Genomic DNA, 26,129 nt, shown 5'->3' with positions numbered 1-26,129 from the left:
GAATTTAAATTCTCCATAGGATGAATATCTGCATAGGTTGCCTCATGTCCAGAGGCTAATGGCCTCAATCGTTATATGAAACGCTATGTTCGTAGGCACACATAAGTTGCAAATATTTTTACGGTTTCTTTACGGTTGTTATTGCTTAAAGGGAATATATATATATATATATATATATATATAAGGAATTTTTAAACATTATTTGTTTATTTCTTATTCATATATAACAGAACGTGCAAATAAATCCAGGTTTGTTAATACAATATTACATTATTGCTGTTGGATGGCGTGAAGGAAATGAAAATCAAATTAAAAGAAAAAACCTATTTCCGTTCATATCTTTATTGAAATAAACTGTAACCTGTTCGTTTCTATGTGTGCATCACCAATTTATGTACATATTTATTAGAATATTTTCATATATATCCGGCCACGGTTTGGATGAGTCACTCATTCGCTTAAAGTGAGTCAATAACCTTTTTACTCTATTTGCATGTGTACGTAAGTATAAATGTTTGGTGTGGCGCAAGTTGTGTTGTTTCTGTTGCCACAACAATATCTTTGTCAGCTAATAAAGGCATACTAAAAAATGCAAACACTTGGTCCTATATATATAGATATATATATATATATATTTGTTCCGTTTCCTCCTTTTTCTTTTCCTTACTTTATTTTCAGTTTTTCAGTTTTTCGCAATAAGGGTTACTGTTCTTTAAACTCGTCACTCATGTTTCATGCTTTCAATATTGTATGTGTTGCGGTTTCATTTAATCCATAAGAAACTATAAAACTTTCAAGTTTCTTGTGTATTTAATTCGTTTGTGCGTATGTATGTGTATGTATATGCATGTTTTTATTTGTATATCCATCCGGTGTATGCGTGTTATTAAATTTTTGAGTTGAGTTTTCGGATTTCTTTTGCCCGTTTGCAATGCTTTCATATCCATCACTGGCGGTTATATTAGTTCGGTCCTTTCATTTGCACTATATGTAAGCATTGCTCGTGATTTTTTTCGCATTAATGTATAGCTGCATACGATTTAGAATGCTTTAAAATATATAAATCGATCAACATTGATGTGCTGTCTATTTATTGATTTTATATTAAAATTGGAGCGACTTTTCATTGTTTTGGGTAACCTGATATTCAAAGTGACAAACACTAGCCCAAATAGGATAGAATTTATTTAGCTCTGAATGTGTAACATCATAGTTTTCTATCCTACACATATACTGCCCAATATAAATACTGCTTGTGCTATTGGCTCCGTTATGTTTATTCAGATATATGTGCAACCTCAAGAAAGACTTGAGATATATATCATCTTTCATTATATAATACTCGTATTTATGTATCATTTTCTTGAATGAGTTGAATTGATTTCAGTATGATTTCAGTCCATTTGTCCGTCTGTCTGTGTAATGTGTGTAGATCGCACTATTTTCGTAATATTTTAAGGAAAGGACCACGATTTGAATCCCATATCAGGCCTTTTTTCTTTAAAAAATACTTATATGAGGAAAAATTTTCCATTTTTAACACTTCACGAGAAAAGTTGGGAAGAGAGTAACATTTTACCCGTATTAAGGGTGCATGGAAAAATCACCACCTCTTCCCATATAAGCGTTCACATGGTAAATAGTCATTTACTTTGCAGAACCTTTGGTAACATTATGTAACTTCATAACGAGAAATGGCACAAACTAGAGATTTGCCTAATAAATTTACTATGGAAAATTTGGACTGCATCGATTAGTTTTTCAGAACTTTTCACGTACGCGAATTTTCATGACAAATCAGTTTTTATATGACGACAAAGTCTAAGTTATCATACACAACTGTACTAGATGAAGTGATCTAAGACTGTGAACGATTCATTTTTTCCGACTGCAATTGCTTAACATGTTTGTAAATGTGAGTTTTTGTCTTTTGAACCATTGAAAAGATTTAATACGCAAGATTTACCTTAAAACGATATATTTTTTTTCAGTTTTTTGAAGTTGCATCTGGCTAAATAGAGTAAATTGCTTAGATGGTTCCATACGGTCATATGATAGTCATGTCTATATTAGCGAACTTATGAAGATAAAGCATATGAAAAAGTCGGATGGCAAATGATGACTGAAGAATTACCATAACTATGTATAAATCTGACATCTTAGAGGCCGGAAAACCCTAGAGGTATGGACGAATCTTTGTCAAGACACCACGGACCATTGGATCGCATAGCTTGGACTGTCCCCTGAAATTTCAACACTTTCATTTAAACGTTAACAGTATATATCTGGCATCCTGTGAACTTATTGAACAAAAATTTAGAATAAAAACATTTTTATTTGCTCTGTTAAAACATCTTATTATATTAAATTTATTTTAAATTTTAAATAAATTTCACGTAAAAGTTGTTTTATAATATTTTTCTTACTTTTAGATAATAAATATAAATAATGATAGTTCTTAAGTGAATCGGCATAAATCGACTTGGGCCTGTTAATAATACCGTTTACAGCGTAGTCGCCGTCTTGCGCTATTTTCTTCAAAAACTATTCATCCCCCATAAATTTTACAATACACTTATAGCACATTGTTGTTATGGTGTTTATAAAAAAGAAAATAGAAGAAATAAAGGGAAACTTGGGGTGAAACTTTTTCACTAAAAATATTACTAATATTTTATAACAACAACAACGCTTTTGTATAGAAATTGTGCGTATAAAATACGCGCCAGTCAGCTAAACTGGAAACATATTTTGCTAACCAATTACTTGAATATATGAGAAAATTTTGTACCATTTAATGGTTGTGCGAGTACTTAAGACTGTCTTTATGATTGGCCTAAAAAGTTTTTCGAAAAATGTTTGCAAGTCATAACTTATTTATCACAGATACATTAAGTTTGAAATTAAATCATTTTGATTTGCGGGTATCTTGCTTCACTTGTATAAAATTTGTAAAAGTTTATAATGTTCCTTTTCTATTTTCTCTTTCTTTCTGTTTAGGATTTGGTTTTCGTATTGTCAAATAAGCGGAATGCACCGTTGGTCACTAAACAAGGGCGAGTGCATTTATCTCTAGCACTGTTGCAAGTGATAAGCAAGTAAACATCAAGTTATTGAAGAGCATAAAACTCGCGATTAAGTAATCTAAGGCGATAAGTAGATATGTATTGATAAAAAATTTAAATTTCTACAAAGATCTTAGCGTAATAAAATTGCGATTCCCTTTATTTTCCAAAACAAAGACGAACAAGGAACAGTATAGTCGGGCGAGATCGACCATGGGATACATACATCCTGCTTCATTTTGCCCAGTACAGCTATTCACTTATTTTGGCAATCATTAATCAATCAAAATTACACATAGACAATATTGTAGGATGCCCAAGCCCATCATTGCATGATACGATCCGAATTTCGTTAACTAAGTTTACTTCCCAAGAATTTTTTATCTGTCAGTTTGCGTGACAGATCTCTCCTTACCAGGGCTGGCTTCCCACGGTAATGCCTATATATGTTGGGGCATATTATTGCTAATGGGCCGATTGAGACCATATTTTTCGCAAAATTTGCATACAACTCTATTATATATGTTTATGCGAAATTTCTCGATTATGAGAGCAAAGCCAATGATAAAAAATATTGAGAGAATTTTCGTTTTGTAAATTGCTTTAGCTGTTTTAGCTAAGGTATGTTTGGTGAACGCAAACACAACGGACGGAAGCATAGACGAAAAATTGTATAGTAATAAAGGCAGATCAGCTTAGAGCAGATGGACTTGCAGGTGAGGTTTGTCGAGAGGACGACAGAAAAAGGCGACAGGTGACAAAGGGGTGAAAAAACTAAAATGGCGAAGAATTAATAAAAGAAAGGAAGAAACGGTGGGTAGAAAAGAAAAACGACGGGAACAGAAGATGCGATCGAAGGATAGACAAAAGTGTCGTGACTCAAGAACGATGAATAAGCTGATTAGTGGCAACAAACCTACAAAGCTACGAAGACTGTCCCACTTAAGAATGGTTTCTACTCCCACATAAAAAAGCCAATATATTCTTATTATATAATATATTCCATGTTTGACGTTACGTGTTGTGATTATGTCCAACATCTGTACTTTAACTTGGATTTCGTCTTGCTTGCAACAGAATAATAGAATTGAAAGGATTTTGCTGACTGTGTTAATTGCGTTTGAAGCAATTTTTTAAGACTTCAACACCTCTCCGATTATTTCTTAATGATTCTATTATATATTAACTTCACTTTAAATTATGCAATTTTGCTTTTTTCTTTCAGAAAGTTTTGTGCCAAGGGGAAAAATTATAAATAAAGCCTTTCAGGTATTTTATAACGTTTGCCAATCTCTAAACTTTTCTAAAATGTCTAAAAATAACTTTGAAACGATTAAATTGTCGGAAGAGGAAGAAACGCTTCTACCACATTAAGAGAGAAATATTACCTTAAGGCACTGGCAGTAAATTAGTGTATAAAGTAAAAAAGAAGAACTTCACCAACTATATACATACATACATACATATATACGTACATATATACATACATACATATAAACGTATATATAGAACTAAACCGCTACACAAAAGAAGTTTTATAAGGTTTTTCTTTCTATTCTCTTTGCCTTACAAAATACATACTCCATTTGAATGTGCATTTATGTCTATATATATATATATATATATATATATCTACAGTTTGCATGCATTTTATTTATTTATTTATTTATTTATTTTTTTCCATGTTTTATAAAATTTCCGGTTCAAGTTTTTTTTTTAGTTCTTCAAGACGCCAAAACCCATTCCTTCATAGGCTCCTTAACCATATTATATATATATAACCATATTATATATATATATATATATATATATAATAATCCTTAAACTATTGATTTTTGTTGCTGTTAACAACATAACTACCGTTACCATGAAGTTTCATGCATAAGTGTAAAACAAGCAGCCAAACTAACGTCTCCCATAAGACGAATTTCGAATACTTTACTAGACTGTAATTACATCGAAAGCGTGTTCCTATCGTATCGAAGAATTGACCGATCTAATGGCTAAGGAAAATATTTAGTTTCATATTCATTATATTAGAGAATTCCTATATAAAAAATAAATAAATAAATAATTATGACTACCTCAAGTCATATAAGTTAATACCGATGTTGTTGTAAATATTTGCAAATTTTTAAAATAATTTTTATCTTAAATTTAACTCTGACAAGCACAAAAGCATTTTATTAGATTTTTGCACTGATGAAATCTATCTTTATACTGAATAACTGTTATTTGTCAAAGAGCAAGAGTTCGCGAAGAAAAAAAAAGCGTACACAGTATGAAACGAAAACTCAGCTAGAAATCGCTAATCTAATCACTATGCGTACTCTTCAAAAACTGTCAAACACTTCCGATAACATTTACTTTTCAGTTGTTAGGCATTTCTCTTATCGTATGAAGATATAAATTAAAATGCTTAACACTTAAGAGCAACGGAGAGAGAGAGAGAGAGAGAGAGAGAGAGAGCAATCATTTGAATAAACTTAAAAAGGAAAAGATAGTAAGTAGTTTTTTGTCTAACATTGAACAGATTTTTTCCTCGAAATTCCTATTGGAAAATGGAATGTGAGGAGAGGCTTTCTCCCATAGGCCGAACGTCGTTTTAATAATATATTTATCTAATGTCTCCTACTGATAGTTGCTTACCCATTGTACTGTAAATCATTCTTATCAGCTAAGTGAACTCTTGTCAGTGGTTCTGCCGCGTGAGAAAACATTGTTCGCTACATCTTTGCGAAGTAAATGCAATTTTATCGTTCTTCTGTAATCAAATCAAACTATTGCGGCTTTACAGTTTGACTCATTAAACATTTAACCTAAAGCCGTCAATGAAATGAAAGAATTCAAAAATTCGATATTGTTTCCAAGTAAAAAATCCGTTACATTTAAATAACTTAATCGACGAGATGATCAGCCTAGAAACTTTTCCCTTCACATGGTAGTAAATTAATTTCACCCGAGAAGAATTCTTATGGCAAAGCGTTTAATAAATTAAATTAAAATTTTGAAATTAAATAAAGTATCTAACTAAACAGTGTTAAAGCAATATGTGATTTTGATCGTAGTATTGAATATTGCGTTAAATATAGGTATCAACTGAAAGATTTCATTCATTACGCAATAAAGTGCAATTCCTTAATCTGTTCGCCAGCAGCTATCGCTTTTAGCATTTCACTAACCAATGATATTTGCAGTTGGCAGATTGTTTTAAAACTCTCTTCCAAGTCGGATACACTACTGCTTACACTTCATTGTTTAGCTGCCTGTGTAATTCAGGGATGATTTAAAAGCATGTTATATTAAAAGGTATACCAGAGTATTCTTGTCTAACCTCAGGTATTTAATTAGCTTTCTTTTTTAAGTCTTGCTTGCCTTATGTTGCCGGCCTTCTATCCTTCAGTTTGCAATGCATTTATTCGAAAATCTATGTCTAGTATTATTACACTTAAGTTCTCAGCTACGCAAGAGGATTATAATTGCTTTCTGACTATCATCCAGCTCAGCAATGCATTGATATATTGTATATGGCTGACTATCTCTTTTTAATTCATAAACGATGCATTGAAAAGTTGAAGGAGAGGTAGACGAAGAAACCTAAAATGAACATGTGAAATTTTTTGCCGTAACTATGATTCATCACTTAGGGCAAAGCCGGTTCGTGATACGTTTTAATCACTTAAATGGGACGTGCTAATCCATCAGACTTACCAGTCAAACTTGATTCTTCCGGTCTACCAATTGTAAGCATCTGTGGGTCAGACGCCATGGTTGATGACCAACAGCTTGGTTCGTACAAAGATGTCAAAAAATGGTTCAATGACTAGTCCGGATATAGGGTATTAGCATGGTAACCACGAATTACCGGAAATATGATATAAAAATGCCTAACTAACAATGGAGAGTACGTTCAATAAAGAAGCATTTTTGCTCATTCTTTCGAAATTAACACACGTATGTAAATTATGATTTCGTTAAAATATGACATATACAGTTTTACTTTTTGCAATCAATTTATTTAATTTTTCACTGGCAACGATATATAATCTGCTATAATTTTTCTTTCTATAATAAACGTGCACTTGACTTGAAAGGTATTGACAACAAGCATTTTAAGTCATTTAATGTCATTCATTGTTCTTCTCTTTGCAATTTAATTATCCTTACAGTTTGGGCTATTAGACCTCTTCTCTTTCTTTTTTATTTTAATTTTTTTTACTTTTCTGATCGCTATGGTGATAAACACTAGAAAAAAAAGTTTTGCAAAATAGCAACAAAAACAAAAAAAAAAAAGCCTTATATTGTAAACAAAAAGAAAAAAGCAAACTTTTTTCATGCTATTACACCTTACCTGAAGTGGACTTTGTTAGCGTTTGCGTAACAAAAACAACAAAAAAAACGGAACTGAATAATGAATAAGTAAAGAAAAAACACAATATAATATTTAGTTTTTGTGGCGAAAATACTGCAACGCACAGCAACGTATTGTTAATGAATCAACGACAAAAACAAAAAAAAAAGATACACAGAGAACAAGGTCGATGAAGATATTTATATACTAATTGAACTTTTTGGCCTTTCCGTAAATTGAGTTTTCAATTCTATACCTAGTTCCGACCGCGTGCCATCTCTCTTCCTCTTTTTTGAGTCACTCAGAACAATGCATAGCGGTTATGTGCTTGAATCGAAGCGACATAATCATCCAATTAAGGGATAACGCTCTGTTTGGGAATCTTGTTTAGAAGAAGAACTCTTTTACAGGCAGTAAGTAGATTATGCGTAAAAATTAGTTTAATCGCTATCTACAGATGTCCGCATATTTAGCAACAGTCAGCAAAACGTTAAACTTAATTACCCACAGGAAACAGGCGACAATGTTAAATCTAAATCTTATATCTCAAGCTATGAAATTTCTAAATGACTTGATCAATAGTTTCGGTTGTCGTCTATAAAGGAGCACTAGTTCAGTGAAATCTATTTTCTCTTTCTTTAAATCTGTTGATGTCTTGAAAATCCTAAAGACGATTTCTCTTCAAATTTGCTAAGCAAATACAATATCGTTAAACTACTTTCAATTATTACAACAATTATTTCAAAACACCTTCAAAACATTCTCATATATATATATATAAAGAAGAAGTTGACGGATTGACGAAAACATTTCGATCTATTATCTAAATAATAAGATATAATAGACGAGGATTTTACAAAAGTGGGTCAGATCGGAACTTGAGAGACCTTTTTCTTATCAAAATCATTCTTACATATGTTCGGATTCATGTTATTGCATCCATGCAAAATTCTCGTAAATATCGCTTTATATGATTCTCGGTTTATAAGACTTTGCGATCGATACTGACCATCATTCAATAATTACTAAGATCGAATATAAGGCCAGTATTTTCTGAATCAACTTATCCAGTACTCTTATAAGTATACTTTGTTTTCTAAATTTTATCAGTCTTCGTTGAGTATACTTTGAGAGTTTCAACTCTATTCTGGCATTGCCATCCCTTTATGACTTTGTGTATCATTACTCCAACAAAAGCACAAAATGAAGAGCATATAAATCGACGTAGCGCTAAAAAAAAATGGACCAAATTGAGGATAAATGCTGAAAGAATTATTTCAATATATGAACTCTTCTCTGAACTTATCCTGAATGTTATTATAATAGAAATGCTCAACGATCTGTGAAAGAGTGGAGTCATGATTCTTGTAGTCTTCACATTTATGCTTAAAGTTGATAATATCAAAAAAGCAAAAAAAGGTGACAAGCCCTACTTTACCATTGTTCGGCCAAAATATATGATTAGTGATTAGTGATATATAGCAATGATTGTGCTCCGAATAAAAGTTTGCAAAAGATCATAACGTTGAAAAGTGAAAGTCTAAGGGCCTGAGACCAATTGTATCGCGGCTACTACTAAAGTCGATATTCGTAGGTTCAAATCTCAGTGCACTTTGATGACTATACTTACACACTTGATCGGGGCTACAGTAAGTAAAGCAAGTGCTCAGTCAGTAAAGACGTAACACTTATTGATTGGGCGCGCGGCGCGGCCCGCGCCCCGCCCCGGCTGGGGTCATTAATTATGTCTTTCTCTTTTTCTCCACTGCTTTCCAACCGTGGCGGTGTTACACGTACCGGGGATATCCCCAAAATAAAAAAAATATTATCGGGCAATTTTTCCTTACTCACGAACTTAAGTTTTTTGCTTTCTAATTACGGTAAAGTAACCATAATGCAGTCATATTTTTATAGTAAAGAGAAGTCTGTTTCGTCTTCGTTTTCGTTCCCCTTTTTTCGATATAATCTTTTTAGTTAAGCATTATGTATATGTAAGTGTAATATGATATCTATATATATATAGAAGGGCTTTTCTTCCAAGTACTTTACATTTTACATTCGTGTTTATGTAGATGTGCTTGTTAAAATTCAAATTATTTTTCTGTTTTTCTTTCTGCTTTTTTTTTTTTTTAAAAAACTTTTACTTACAATTTCCCTTTGCAGTTTAGCAATGTTAAAGTTAGCCTGCGCTAAGCGTATACTCAACGTGGCCACATCCCCAGTTAGCTGAGCTCGTTCACCGGAATTACGGTCGACCAGTTTTAAAAGTTTATCTTCCAGACTTTGATTAACTTTCTGTACACGTTTATGTGACTCATAAAGGCGATCGTATTTATCTTGCCAAGCAATTATGCTATCCTCCAATTCAACCTGACGTTCCGACTCGCGTATGCATACCGTTTCCATTGCTAGGAGTTGATTTTGCTTTTCTTGCAAGGCTTGTTTAAGCGTTTCAATTTCCTTAACAGCGACACCGGCAGTCGTCGTCGCTAGTGAAGCAGCAACAGACGCCAACGTATCACAATTCGTCTGCATTAATAAAAATTTAATAGAAAGAAGGGAAACAGAAGAAGAAATTAACAATTCTTTTTTTGTAGATAAATAAGAAAAAAAAAAGAAGCATATTCTAAAAATTAGCACACCGCCCCGCCTACGATTAACAGAAAATCACGCTGTTTACATCGATGTCTTATGTAAGCTTATAAAAGCAATGAATTCTTATGTTTTTTTTTTTCTCTTTTTTTTCTTAGTTAACAGGGCACTGTGTGCGTAGAGCTTGGTAAAGAAATAAAAAAAGACTTTTTCTTCTTCTTCTCGTATATTCAGGCATTATGTACATATATTAAGGCATTGCGAATATCGAGTAAATTTCAAATTCAAAATGTTACCAAACATTGCTTATTTTAATATTGATACTTCTGTGATGAATAAAAATTTGGGATATGATTAAGGTAAGTAGTGATCGGCCAACTGGAAAGAGCAACTTTTGGTAAATGCATTTTCCGTTACGATCTCATCTGCATATGTTGTTCAGGATGTAAAGAGTAGAGAATGATATATAAAAACGTAAAAGAATCATAAGTAAAACCTTTAGTACTTAGTAGTAGAGTTATTCAGAAGAGTGAAAATTTTATTAGAAGCACAAATTTCTACTTGTTCAGAGATTACGATTACATCTCTCACGATTTGTCTTTATTTTTAGTTAGCTAACTTCTAAGAGAAAAATGTTCAAACACTTAATGATTGTCTTAGTTAAGTAAAATGGCTTACCCTCCATTCAATTAAGTTCCTTTCCCTATTGTGTGCATCTATCTCTTTTTGACTATGTTAGCAATTTTACTCATAGAAACTATTGGTGGAATCCCGAACGTATCCTTTATTATATCAGCGTACTCGCACTTTGCTATGTTAGGAAAGATTATGGAAGGAGAGGGGTAAAAATAGGGAGTGGTCTTTGTGAACAAGTTCGACTTGAAAATGGAGACATCAGGTACGGTGGAAAAGACAACTACTCCTAGTTTGTAACAGATGCCAGCAATATGGTTAAAGAATGACGAGCCGCGTTTGTTTATTGTGCGGTATGCAGGTGACTCAAGAACGAGTGGGTGAGAACGGTAAGAAAACCGTGCAGTCCTATTAAAAGATTTCCTTGAGGGAGACATCGCTTTAATCTTTGCTTTGAATATGTCTGAACATGGGCACAACGACAACTGTAACCTGTAAACTAATGATCGAAATGGCTGAATGTCTGAAACTTTGACAATTTGATACCATACAGAAATCACATGGATCGGCCTGTGAACAATATTGCCATCCATATGTCAGATCGGAGACTTATTAAGCGATATCATATATTTGTATGCACGAAAATCTATCTCTCTATACATCAATACAAACAGCTTGTTTGTTTATTTGTTTTTTCACCTACACGTATTTGTTATTGTAATGGTAGATAACTTTTTAAAACAAACATTGAATAAATGTTTTTCATCTAATCTCGCTATTGATTTTATTGGATTGTAATCATGATGAAAAAACTCATCGCATTATCTAGGTCTTATTCTCAGTGAAAATTGATTAATTAATTACTTAACTTCCTTTAAACAAGACAGACAGACCGACCGACAAGGAGAAGAAAGAACTACAACATAATTAATATTCCGCGCCCAATGTCTTCCAGTTGCTTCTCTTTAATCAATATTTAATCGATAGCGGAGTTGAACGAATGACAAAACAAAAAGAATTCCATGCTATACGACACTACAATTTTCATCAGTAACGTATACTCTATATCCATGGCTCTAGAATTTCAAAGTGAACATGTGCAAACCATGGAGGCGTTCAAAATTAAGTGAAAACAAATGAAAACCCTACAGTGGGCAATAAGCCGCACCTTGAACTCTCTACAATTATTCATATGACGACTTGTCAAAATAAAGTGTTATATTCGAAGCGGTTGGAAAAATTGATTCGATCAGGACCATATGTAATGGCACTCGTCCTTCGGCCAAGGCACATAAATATACCAAATTTCATGAAAATATCTCAAAAATTTCGTCCTATGGGTTGAATATATAACAAAGCAAGACAGACAGACGGATAGACAAGCTTCGTAAAATGATTTTAAATCGTCCCGATATAATAAATAGATGGTCTATCTCAAGTTATTTTAGATGTTACATAAATCCGCTCAAACAGTGTGCAGACCTGTTTTGCATTTGCTTTATGCATTCAAGCACCGAAATTGATATCCTGCCAACCCAATATTGCCATAAACAATTTACAATCTATGTGCATTTCAATGTTTATTTTGTATCCGCGCCGGAATGAAAAATTCATTCATTCGAAGACTGCTCATCGGGCCATTCACGTACCCACAAATCAATGCTAAAACAAGTTATAACAGCAAAACCAATCGTTAGAGCCATTGCCTCGCCTCGCCTAAAAGACCTTTCCGTCAAAAAGCATTAACAATTACATCTTTTTCTTGTCACAGAAAGATTAAATTTCCCTGAAAATCCTTAAATGCTATTAAATAGTAGATAGTAGGGTAAGTCTAATGGTCAAAACACCCTATCCTAAATCAATTTTTATCATAAAATATGAAAAATGGGATTTTAAAGAGATTTAAAGAGATTCATTTTTGGTAAAGATATTTATAGGGAGAGATGGAGGTTGACAAACTCCTCCTGCTTCATCTAAATTTTCCCGCAAAGCCTTTATATATCGCAAAAGCTGCGAGCTCTCAGTTGAATACAAAAAATGACATGGACGAATATTAGGCAGACAGATGGACAAAGTGACTTAAATTAATGAAGAAAATGATTCTGAATCGATTCGCAGAATAAATACATATATACATATATATATATGTGTACATACATATATATATATATATATATATATATATAACAGTTGCACAAAAGCCTTGTATGTTGATACTGTTTTTCTACCAAAAATGTATTGCTTGTTAATTTTGTAATATATTTTCTAATCATAGGGGATAAAAAATTGATTTTTTTTTTTTTATAAAATTTTTTTTAAATAATTTTTTCTATAAAATTTGTAAACTTACTCGGCTAGCAATTAAGAGCCTAAAATCCGTAGATAACTTAAGTGTTGTTTTTATAAAAGTTTTTATTTGTTTCAATTATAGTTTCGATTAATTCATTTATATCACGTCATAGTTATTAGATAAGATATAATATGTTATGAACTTTGTCGTCAATAATAGTTGAACCGTTTTTTATGTTAATTTAAATCATTTACAAAATAAAACTGAATAATATTTTTAAAATCAAAACAAATTGGGATGAGAGTGAGCTTACACGCACACAAGTACACATACAAATCAACCGTTTAACAGCATCATAATTATACTGAAGTCTGTCATTATCATAATTATCAGTAAATTTAGCTCAAACACATTCTTTCATATTCATATATTGCTGTACATGCATAACTGACAACTGACACTTACTGTATTATTAATGTATAAACAGAGAAGAATAAGTATATACTGTACACTGTAGTTGTGTATATTAAAACGACTCCACATTACTCTCCATTCATATTTCAATATTTTTCATGTAGGAAACATTTGATAAGGAGACGTTTCAGTCATACTGCGCGATACATAGTACCCGCATTATCGTTGAACTAAAGATGAACGCCCTCAAGATCTAAGCGAAAATTATCTTTTTAATATATACATATATTGTGTACCTATTGCTCAACGACATCTTAAAATAATGAAACCGTTCAGCTACCCGTTAGTATTTCTAGAGTTATAAGTATATATATATATATAATATATACATACATGCAGACATACATACATACATACATATTTATTTAATTATTTATTTATTTATGTTATTTAACAAAAAAAATAAAAAATAAAAAAAAATAGAAAGAAAAACAGACGACCGCAATTTCAACTAAAAATCTAGCAACTAGAAATCTCAACGTTATCAGTTGACAAAAAAATAAAGCAAAAAAAAATCAACTTTTTTTTTTTTTTTGCTGCCTTCCAACAGAAAGAGAAAAATAAAAGCCGATTAAATTGAATTTATGGAAGCAGTCGTGAGGCAAGTATACGAGCATGCATGTCACATTGTCACATTCATTCAATTGAGTCAACGCATTTAAACGACATCGATAAAGAAAATTACAGAAATTACAGATATGATTAAATCGAGCGCTGAAGAACTCAAACGGCAGCAATAATCTTTAGTTAATCTATACTTTCGAATATTAATACGAATATTGCTATTACGTAGAAGAATGAATTTATTAACTTTGTTAACTTTTATTTCATTTATCTATCTTCTCTTCCGTGCTTTCTCTTTCTTACTTTGCCTTACTCCCATCAACCCGACTAGTAGCACACATAGCAGGAACCGCCACAGTAACTCGCTAAATAAAAGTGTGTTTTTCACATTTCTTTTTTAAATGCAAGGAAAGTTAATAGAACAAGAGTACTCGAGGGGATTATTATTAACCATACGCTTAAGTATTAAAACAAGTAAGAACACTAAAGTCGAGTCAGGTCATTCGCCTTTTACAGTTAGCCACTCGTTATGATAGTAATACATAAAAATCTACCCAAAGTCATACTTTTGATGAAGGCCCGCATATTTGTGTAGGATGCCCGAACCAAATTTAGCAAACTTAATCCTCCTCCTACCTGCTCAGAAATTTTATGATTTTTTCATTTTCCGTCATAGAAAACTGGGAACTATACCTTCTCTCCATGAAAGAGATTCCGTTTTATGATAACCCGTATACGTATATGTTGGATATGAGACAGCTATGCAATCCAAACTTCCTATCGTTCATCTTTTTGCCAAATTGCCATTGCCAGGAGCAATTTTCATCAGAAAATCTTAAAAATTAAATCCTCTCCTCAAACGCCAACTATTCATGAGAAAACTTATATGGAACAGAGTCCAAAAAAGGGACCAATTTATGGCAAATCAGGAACAAATTTTCCTCATAAAAAAAATATTAACAATTAGACCTTTTCAGCATTACGAAGGGTTTATATTTCCTGAGAATCCTTACATGCGGTGATTCCCATAAAAAATTAAAGTCACTTGATCCAAATCCGGTAAGGCTGATTTCTTTGTCACTCTCTTGTGAAACAATTTTCACCATGAAGTATTGTAAATTAGACCTATAGGCCATAGAAAGATTCAGTTTTCATAGTAAAGATTGGATAAGAGATGGTTCAAAATATTGCCTCAGCCGAGAAAAATTTTTTATCCTGTTGCCCAGAAATTTTGAAAATTGCAATTTTTCCCCATATAACGACCTTCCAAAATAAAGCAGTATAAGTGGAGTGCTCGAACAATCGAACCGATTCGAACCATTGTGAATAACAGTCGTTCGTGGCTCAAAGCACGTAAATGCGTCAAATTTAATCAAACGGCGTCCTATAAGTTGAACACGAAAACACATGAGCAGACGTTAAACGGACAGCTAGTCAAGCGAACGGACGGACAACCACTTCCCATGTAATAACCTTGCTTTAAATAATCATTATATGAATAAATTTTAGTAAAAAGTTTTTTTGTAATCTTTTCCTAATCCTAGCACCATAAACCTTTTTTTCCTGATTCTCTTTCCTCACAGCTTCTACGATATTACCGCATATGGCAAAAATAAAGTATTGCGAAATGGCAAAGAAAATAAAGAGAAAAATATTTTATTTTATAAACGAGTTCGTAATTGACATCGAAATTTTCGCCGCACCATTTTAATTACTTGGCAGTGAATACTGCCTTAGCCGCACATCCATGCAAACGATGTTTTGCTGCAGCTACATTTGGGTTTTATTTTTTGCACGATATATTCCTTTCGTTAAAACGTTTACAACGCCCGGAAGGAAACTTCACCGAGCCCACGAACTATATATATTCTTGATCAGTCTCAAACACTTAATCGATTTAAGCATGTTCATCTGTCGGTCGGACCTGACTGTCCTTCAGCACAATGTTCGTTTTAAACATTGTCCTGCCCGCACAAATGAAGCTACTACACTACACTGCTACCCGTAAGCGGGTTCGTATTAAAAATGGGCCAAATTGATCGAACAACACGCTTACAGCACCGTGTAAACTGAGAACACCTCTGTTCTTCGAAAGGAAAATAAAATTGTTTCTTTTTTTTTTGTTCATTATCATAACCTACAGCGGATAAATGTACAACGTACCCAATATTATAGCGGATCAAAAAAATTTTTTTTTTCAATACCTTTGCAAGACGCAGAAACAAAAAACCCAAAAAGTATCTAGATTCTTGGCCTGTTTTAAATTTGGAATGCACGTAAAGAAGTTCATCTATCCATCTGTTTTGTCTACGCACGTGTTAGCACAAATCAGCCGAGCCCACTCCATATCGTAGAGCATGAAAATTTAGTTCGTTTACTTCTTTTGCGTTTTTTAGGATAAGGGTGATGGGTATAAAGGATTCCGTGATGACCGAATATAATTTTCTTATTGATTTTCATTAATCTTTGGTCTTTTAATTCCATATACCTTAGACCCAACAAAATTTTATTTGAAATTAACAATAATCAATGCCAGTGAAGCCAGTGAGGTAACAAAATCAATCGAGAAATTGTTTAACGAAAAAGTTTTAGAAAATAAGTTGTAATTACGTACTCTTGAGCTTGTTTTGAATTAAATCAAAAGTTAACTGAAATTCAAGCGCATCTATTATTAAACCAAAAGTTAATTGAAATTTTAAGCAACCTTTCTAAGGAGTATTTACTTAACCCCCAAGCAGTTGAAAGCGCAAAACAATAATATTGGAATAAATTAAAAAAAAAAAAAAATCTGCTGTAGAGTGTAAAAGCATAACGTACACACATATATTATGAAGTATTGCGTAATGATGTTCGGTTTAATTGAATCTTCCTTAGACAAGAAGAAGTCTTTTAAGAGACATATGCTCTGACTTGAACATCAATTTTTCCATTCCATCCAGCTAGCAAGGACGATTTACTAATTTAAACATAACATATGTGACATCTAAAAATTCAGGCTCAACGACGATATCAAATAATTCTATAGTTTTGTGCCAAATCTGAGATTTTCGAATTAATCGTGGCAAGGTCGACCGTCAGTCTAGTCGCTGCTCGTTACTCCCCGGCCTGTAAAAAATTACGGCAATGCTTTGGTAATCGTTTCAATATCAGAAATAAACTGAACGATGACTAGACGTCAATATCGAACAAACGATAGCAATAGTTACAGATACAGGATTTTTATAAATATAGAGAGCATCGATCAGCCGCAAATTTACTAAAAACCTAATGATTTCTTCAACCTTTGTTGGCCGTAATGTGCAATTGCACTAAGGGCTTACATGGCTTTGTTAATTTTTTCGTTTTTTTCCTCTTTTTTTTTCTTCTTCTTTTTTTTTTTTTCTTTTGCTTCATCAAAGTATTACAGCACTTTTATGAATAAAATGTGTTCTGCAGCACTCTGTGTGCATCATTGCATGCATGTATGCTGTAGAATTTCTGTCGATAAAAAAACGATAAAAAGAATTTATTTGCCATGTTCTGACATCAGCAAACAAGTACTGTTGCGTACTGCGGAGTGTTAAGTGAAATGTAAGGAGAAAAAATCTTCTTCTTGTGCAAAAGGATCCCTCTTCTTATCTCAAGTAGTTGTGAAAATGCATCCACGCATGCACGTACACACATCCCCATTCCCATATAAAAGATACCGATGCCCTTGCATGCATATATGTACGTAAATAACTAACAGCTTTATTTGTATACGTATGTATATGAAAATATTTTTTATTTATTTTTCGCAACACACGTTCGCACATCAACTTACGCATACTGTTTTGAGTTAACCGAAACCGGAATAGAAGGAAAAAATTTTCAGCAATTTTTTTTTTTTTTTTTTGCGTGAGCTGGTGTGCGTGTGCGTAGTCGGTCACACGCAAATAACATGCTTGAATGCAATGGTTTGTCACAACGATGACCACAATAATTGGTTGATATGCATTTACTAGCATATCTGCAGGGGATCTAGTTACGTTACTGTATGCGAGTACATACACAACACATGTGCGAGCAATAAAAAAATTACGAATTTTAATAAATTAACTAAGTAATCGAAAGACATGTTTAGTGTACTTTAAAGCAAAATATTCCAAGAAATTTTGAAATTTTTCAATTTAAAATATCAAAAACTATTGGAAATCTATTCAAATCACCCGATTCGATTCGGTACACTAACTGCACACGATATCACAAAGCATTTCATTAACTTGGAACTCAGTTGCAATTGGTCATATGCAATCGGTATTATCGTAAACTTAACTTAAAGTTTCATCATTTAGGCGGTTAGAGCAAATAGCGCTTGGGTAGGTTGGACTTAAATATGTCAACATCACACTTTCATATCATACGTGCATTAGAGATCAATTAGAGCAGTCGCGATAGAAAATCGACCAGTATAAGATAAGACTAAGATCGAAATAATACTTCAACTTTTCAAATGATAAACTATGTTTCACGCTATCAAAAGCGGAGGGGAAAGGGAAATGGATCGTTACTATCGAACTTATAATCTGACTTGTTAAAGCCACATATACTTTTCTTATAGTCATTTCTCATTTCGACCAAAGGAATAAATGCTAGAATTCAAGGTAAGATGAGCTAGCAACCTAGCAACCAAGACTATCGGGTCTTCTTTTTTGTAAAAAGCAGTCTAATCGCTTTAGTAAAGTTACATATTTTATTGATATTTGTTTATTTAAAAAAAAAAAAAAAAAATTTGAAATTAACTAAAGAATGGGCGTAGTTAATGAGAACAATGAAAAGAAGAATTTTTCTTCAATTTTCAAAAATGTATTTCTACATCATCATCATCATACAAAATCATACACATGGCTTCTCGCGAAGCTATAAATAATACACGTCATTACTCTATCAAAGATGAAATTCCATGAGATAACTTTTTTTAGCATTTAAACGTAAAGGAACATTGCACTTGCTACATTGCGACTACGTTTGAAAATATAGGCCATAGTGATTATAGCCGTCCTTTCATGCATCCATAGACGGCAAAGGATGCGATCACCCTCTAGGTTTCTTCGGCTGTAAATTTAGCTCGAATAAGCCATTAGTAGGCCGAGCGATTTTATCATCGCTTATATGAGATCCCATAATATGAAGAGCATCATTTTACAATCATTACGACACTTACCAAGATTTGATAGTTGCTAGTTTGGGATGCCCTTTCCAACGGAAGTTTGTTCCATAAGTATTCAAGAATTTATTACGGCAAGGTCCTGTAGATGATAGAATAGCCGGAGGTATCATTTGCGGCTTTTGACTCTTATACAATAGCGACCTAATGATAGACATGCATTCATGTCCTTCCGTCTGCTTATTATATTCTTGAACTGTCTTGGACATCTCTTTCATTGTCTATGGGTTGCATGCCAATATAAGGGAAGAACAGAGTGGCAACGATGTTGTCTTTCCACACGGTTGTCAAAAAGTCAACATCATCATGAAGAGAAATTGTTTTCGTCATAACTTCTTCTATGAATCGTTTCACGAATATTGTTTGACGAAATGAGTTATTTTGTTGAACACATTTGTTCGTCTATTGAAAGGCGTTGGCCTATGGGAATTGATGAAAATATTTCATTGAGATGGTCTATGACAGATCTGATCTTGGATGATCTCTCACAAAATGCTTTTCACAAATGTCATGTCGTACGCAATTTGTGTGAAAATAACTGAGCTACAATGTAGTTACGTAATTATTAAAACAACAATACAATTAGTCAAAAAAGACTAAAAAGGAATGAAAATAGTAATAAATGTTTCACAAAATAACCTGAGAGATAAGATTAGTGTCCTTAAGTCGAACCGATTTTGCACACCGTTCTATTTCTACTTAACAATACAAAAGCTGCGTTTTTCTTGCATAAATTCATCAATGTACGCAATTATATATAACATTCTTATAGTTAGCGTTACCCTGTTTCTATCCGAGAACAATTTTTCCTATCTACATGCTTTTATTACTTTCAATGCAAGTAATCGTAATTCGATGAAATGAAATTGTGCTCAGATAGAGCGCCAGCAATAAAAATTGGCACAGATAGGGGAAATAAAACTATCAAGCATTGAAATTATGTTCGGAAACGATAAAATAGATTGGGTTGAATTTAAATTTAAAAGAGAGAAGAAAAAAAGTTACTACATAAAGACAAATGACCAGCATGCCATGCAAGTCTACTCCACTGGAAATTTTTGGGGGTGAAACGATTCGATTATATGTTTAAAAGTTGAGAAAAGAAAACAAATTTTTAAGTTAAATGCTGGATAGTTTGCTACGAAAATCCTTAGAGAAAACCTATGCAGCTCTTCGTTCCTCGTTCCAGCAGAGGTTGTTATGACTAATTTCCAGTAGTCGGAAAATGTATTCTAAAATTTTGGAGCGTGCTTACTTTCCAAACAACAACAACGATAACAGCAAATAGTATTCGACTTTCACTTTCCAAACATTGAGCAGAACTTGCTCTCACTTATAATGAATGATTTCAGAAACTATGCAACCAACCAGCGTAGAGAAAGTAAACCTAATTGAAATTGCGATGCATTTATGCATAATGTGCTCCTGAATTGTATGAAAAAATGCGAAATATGATATTGAGATGGATTCGACCAGGTCTCTCCCTCAATCAATGCTATGAATTGCCTCACACGATACATTACCATTTCGTATATAAAAATATATTTATATATTTGTATTGCGCTATATGTGATGAAAACAATGCTGTCCCGGTATCATCGGTTATTATATAGACAATTAACCAGAAACTTCTGCACACCGAATAATGAAATTCAGATCGCTCAGGAATAAAATAAATTAAAATTGTGTTATATCAAAAGCAAAAAAAAAAAAAAAAAAACCAAAAAAACCAAAAAAATGCCCCAAACGAATATATGTGTACGACACCGAGATTTCAACATATAAGCCCAATCTACTATGCCACACCATTATTTTCATTTCGTTCTCTTTCATTGGATGACATTGATGACAGGAACAAAGCAAAGAAAAAAAAAAGATAAAAAAAGGGCTTTAAGCGTTTCACGGTTTGACTTCCGTACGTTTTGTATCATCCATATGGCCTTGTTGTTGATAAAAAGTCGTCATCATATACATATCGTTATGATGTTGATATTTAAAAGTTTTTATAACTTTGAATTCATTTCAATTGCATTTAAGGAAGCATGCAGGTGACCTTATTGGAAATTTCTACGTCTATCGATATTGTAAGTACATAAGGATAAGCAAATTGTTAAAAAAAAAAAATAAAAAAATAAAAGTATTAAATTATGATTGATTTAAAAGAAAAAAACAAAAAAAGAAAAAATTTTTTTTTATATTTTTTTTTTTATAAAATCACTACACACTTTCTCTTTATTAACGCAACACCAACGCTGATGTATAAATTCGTATCGTGCAATAATTTATCGCAATAAACTATTAGCTTAGATTTTACTGCAATTACTTCCACACATTATATAATCTTTTTAATGGATAAGAAATGAAAGTCTATTGTTCTGCTCATGCTGCACTCTATATAACAATTCGTTATTACGCATATATAAAGGATTTCAAAACTTACTTTAACTTTTTACTTTTAAATTCGCAAAATTTGCTAAATACGTGAATTGATTTAAAGCAGGAGTAAAGTAGAAAAAGGTAATAAGTAAATTAAGTCTCAATTGCTATACAACTAACTGCTCACTGCAATTATAAATTTGAGCACTCAGTTCCTATAGTCGACACAAGCTAGATTTAATTTTGCTAACTTAATCTGATTAGACCAAATATCGCATGAATCGTTTTGTGATTTGCATAATCGACAAAACGATTGACATAACTTAAAATTGTGTGAGGTCTTGCATTGCATCCTATTGTATAATAGGATTATAACTTCTGGTGTCTCTGTTAGAGACATAGAATTGGATCAAATTGATCAAACAGGAGCTCATATAGTCATTGACTAATTTTCGGGGGGGAAAGTAACCGCTAAGACCTGCCCACACATGCTGTATTATAAGTTTAAATCTATGCCGACTTATCGAGATATTCCCGTCTCCCCGTCTAAAACTGGAAGAACAAATAACAAAGAGTGCTTTTGTACCGATTTTAATCAATCGATAAAAGACTTGTAAGTTGGTAAGCAGATAATGGCCAAGTTTTCCCAATATAAATGTAACAAATGTGATAAGCAGGTTTTTACCATCATATGCTTGAATGAATTTTTTTCCCATAAATCGAATTCATAAACCTCGACAGGGACTTTAACTTGCCCGCTTTCCGAGTAGGAAAACACTGCGGTAATTGGAGAATGGTACGGTATGACTGTAGCGTTCCATGTCAAGCAAATGTAAGTTTAATACATTTTCCAAGATTAAGTGTCCGTTCACGCTGGTCGGATAATTTGAGAAAGTGGAAAATTTGTATATCGTCTACCAGTATTAGAATTTACAAGTGCTGGATACATGTCGTTAACTCATTCATAAATGAATTGAAAAGGGTAGAGTCAAGACGACTTCACTTTGTGTGGGACCCCCGAGGATATCTCAATCCTCCGCGACATATTGTCGATGAAAATGCTCTAACGCCATGTTATTGAAAAAACCAATTAGATGTTCATGTATGAGTCAGAAGCCAACAATCGTTGCGTCAATATGTGAGTTCAACAAAACGTTGGCATAAACGACAATTTAGCTCGGGACGATGATTTACGAAACGGGATGTGATACCTTAATAAACTGCTGCTGGAAGCAGAATGAATTCATATAATTTTTTTCCGCTTTGTAGCATTTCATCTGCTTTACGCAAACGCTTTAATTAAACTAAAGAAGATGAAAAAAGTATTGGTTTTTAAGCTTCACTTATGCATAATGAACGCGAATCGTTAGTCATTTGCAAACTTAGTATGAACACTACTATACAGAAGTAGGCGTTGCGAGTATTACTTTCACAAATTACTTGTCCTTGTCATAAACTATGATTATATAATTGTACACAGTCGACTTTCTGTCGTTCTTATGGTTGCGATTTACAGACATAAATATGAGCACCAAGCATGTATGCAAGGCATATGTTTGGCGTCCTTATATATTGTATAATGCTTGTTCTAAATGCCGGTGCAATCGATATGAACAGACATTTTAAAATTATACAACTAAGAAAAGTGCTTTAGTTGTTCGTTGGTTTCTATGAGAATGATTTCAATATATTTAATTGACGTAAATGGTTCTTCGGATTTTACGAGCAACTATCCGATTGATTTTTTTCTTCTCGTTTCATTTTACGTGGAAGCCTGAACCGATATTGCTCTGAAGGTATTGTAAGCCGAAAACTTTCTATCGTACACAAAACGTAATTTAATAGTAATACTCGTTAGTGTCTCGTTACTTTCGGTTCTTTATACCCTGCACCAATTGCAGTATATTAACTTCATAGGTGTGTATGCAACAAGAAAGATTTAAGATAGGTCCACCTTTTCTTATACTAATGAGTGTAGAGTCACTTTATGAATGTGAATTCTGAAGTTTCTCTGTTCATCTATCCGCCTTGTTTGCTTGTGCTCTAACTACAAATCGCAATTTATGAGATATTCTGATAGGATGTGGTGCGTCGACTTATTATGGCCCAAGGATGAACGCTATTGAAAATCGTTTAGTGCGGGCTACTTTTTTCGAGTATTTCCCGTAAAAAAACCTAATTTTGAAAAGTCATTTTATGAATAGCTATAGGATAGCATAGAGTAGTTGATGGTGGACCATGGCTACCAACAAAAAATTGATAATTTAACATCAAAATTAATCGGATCAAATTGAAATCGCATGATTCTATTCCACACGTCACCACTCCATATAAGATTTTCCAAGAATAGTAAGCCCAACAGAAAAAATGAACGATAGGAAATTTGAATTACATAGGTCTATTTTTTAAACTCCAACAAGTATACGGGTTCTCATGAAAAACAAGCCCTTATATGAAGAGAAAGTATAATTTCTAGATGTCTATAACGTAAACTAAAAAATAATAAAATTTCTGATTAGGAAATTAAGTTTGCTAAACTTGGATCACGTGGTGTGATGTAAGGTCTCAACATCCTATAACATGTGGGCTTCCGCGAAAATAATATGTAACTGTTGGTATGTCATTGCCAAAACGAGTGACTAACTGTACTAGACGCAGTGGTGTGGGATATGTTATGATTGACGTTGTCCGACAATAATGTTCTGTCTTATTTTATTTGAAGATTAAGTAACGGTTGTAGAAGCTTGCACCACAGACGAATATGATATTTGTCCCCTTTGTTCTTAATTCAAATACTTTTTTTTAAATACTTTTTGTTTCCTTATTGAAATGATCTACGCCGTTAGTTCTTCTATGAGCATATTAATCTTAGGCATTCTCTTTAGATTGCTGAGCTTAAAGATGTTTTATTTATCGAAGCTGGAGCCATTAATTGTAAGAGAAGAAGAATAGTTTCACATTCAGGGAAGAATTGTGAGCCTCATATGGTGAGGATGCAATGTACTAATGAAATCACGACCGCAATTTAAATTATATGTATATATATGTATATCTGTACATATATATATATATATATATATATATAAATGTATGTAAAGTTCATCCTAATTTTTACTAAGATTCCAGTGCTGAATTCTTTTCACTTCTCTTTTGTAAATGTCTTTTCTTGTTTCTTTTCAACTTTTACCTTGTCATCGCTAGTTCGTGACGATTTTAACTATTTTTAATCGTTAAAAAAATTGAAGAAAGTAGAACACTCAAAAACACGTCTGTTCATTCTTCCTGTTCTTTATTATTCTTCTTAACTCCAACGAGAAATTGATGGAATTTCGTTAAAATCCTCGTTGTTGAATAAAAAATGTTCAACAATAATAACATAAAATTTGGCGAAGGCATATTAAGAAAGCTTGCGGGGAGAAGAGCTTGACAAAAAATAGCATGGCTGGCAGATGTCATGCAGTCAAAAATAATACTCTTTTGTTTTAATATAATCAAACACTTCAGGGAATGTGATGTGGACGTGTATGACAATGACGGTCGTAGAGAAGTAAGAGAAGAAAAAGAAAGTTATAAAGTAGCCGCAAGCGTGTGAATGTGTAGCCATGTATGTAATCAGTAAGTGTTAGTGCCTTTACGGATCAAGCGTATTGGCCATAGCTAAGATCCAACATGATCAAGCCGCACAGATATTGAAACCCGCAAACACCAACTAATGACTAATGGCTAATGACTAATGGGGGACCCTTATCTACTCGACTATAATAATAATTGAGGAGATTTACTGAAGGAATGATAGAAAAAGATAAATAAGCAATTATTATGAAACAACTCATCTATTTTTCCAATAAGGAATTTCAGAATTTTCATCGCTTGCGGACCATTGTTTACTGAGTGAGTGCCTTTTAAATTTTCCTTTTTAAATTTTCTGCATATAGTGTATAGTTTAAATTACATTTTAAAATAAAAGTAAATTTCTTCTTTTTGTTTATAAATCTCTTGATAAAACGTTGTCTTTCTCTCAATGGTGTTTGTGTGTGTTTGCGGTGTGTGTATGCATTTGTAAGAATGTTCACATAGATTTCTAAGATTCTCGTACAATTTCCTTGATGTTTTGGCGAACAGCCAAAAATATTTGTGTATTCAGTATTTTGACACTAAAATGCATTAAATTTTACGGCTTCTTTTGCTTCTACCAACTTTAAACGCATGAGGAATCCTTTATACTTTTCTTTTTCATTGCAAAAATTAATCTAACTTACACAAAGCCATAAATGTGTCAGCAATAATTTGATTTGAAGTTTCTTTTTTCATATGATAAAAATGTATGCTAAGAAATTTATCGATTAAATTATAAAAACAAATAGAAACACCGTAGTGGGCCATGGCGTGGCCGAGTTCAAAATAGAGCGTTGCCATGGGCGAAAATACGTTGGTGTACCAAACTTCGTCCTTGCGATCTGCAGACTGAACACAAGAAAACAAGACGGACAGATGGACGAACCGGGAACCTTACATCGATTCAGAATCACTTTATTTCAAGTTGAGTTCAGATTGAACACAAGAAAACAAGACGGACAGATGGACGAACCGGGAAGCTTA

The 26,129-nt window shown here is 32.9% G+C and overlaps 1 protein-coding gene across 1 annotated transcript in view; it reads right to left on the bottom strand.

The window, feature by feature from the left end:
* The window catches only part of LOC119645186 (tight junction-associated protein 1), a 63,271-nt gene that overhangs the window by 21,813 nt on the left and 15,329 nt on the right, over positions 1–26,129 (bottom strand). The window contains exon 2 of the mRNA XM_038045172.1: positions 9,565–9,945. Coding sequence (XP_037901100.1) covers positions 9,565–9,945 — 381 coding nt within the window. The remainder of the gene's footprint in view (positions 1–9,564; positions 9,946–26,129) is intronic.

This window comes from Glossina fuscipes, unplaced genomic scaffold (genome assembly GCF_014805625.2).
Source record: "Glossina fuscipes isolate IAEA_lab_2018 unplaced genomic scaffold, Yale_Gfus_2 1, whole genome shotgun sequence".
Classification (NCBI taxonomy): Eukaryota; Metazoa; Arthropoda; class Insecta; order Diptera; family Glossinidae; genus Glossina; species Glossina fuscipes.
The sequence above is the reverse complement of the archived record's forward strand: the minus strand, read 5'-3'. Positions and strand labels throughout refer to the sequence as shown.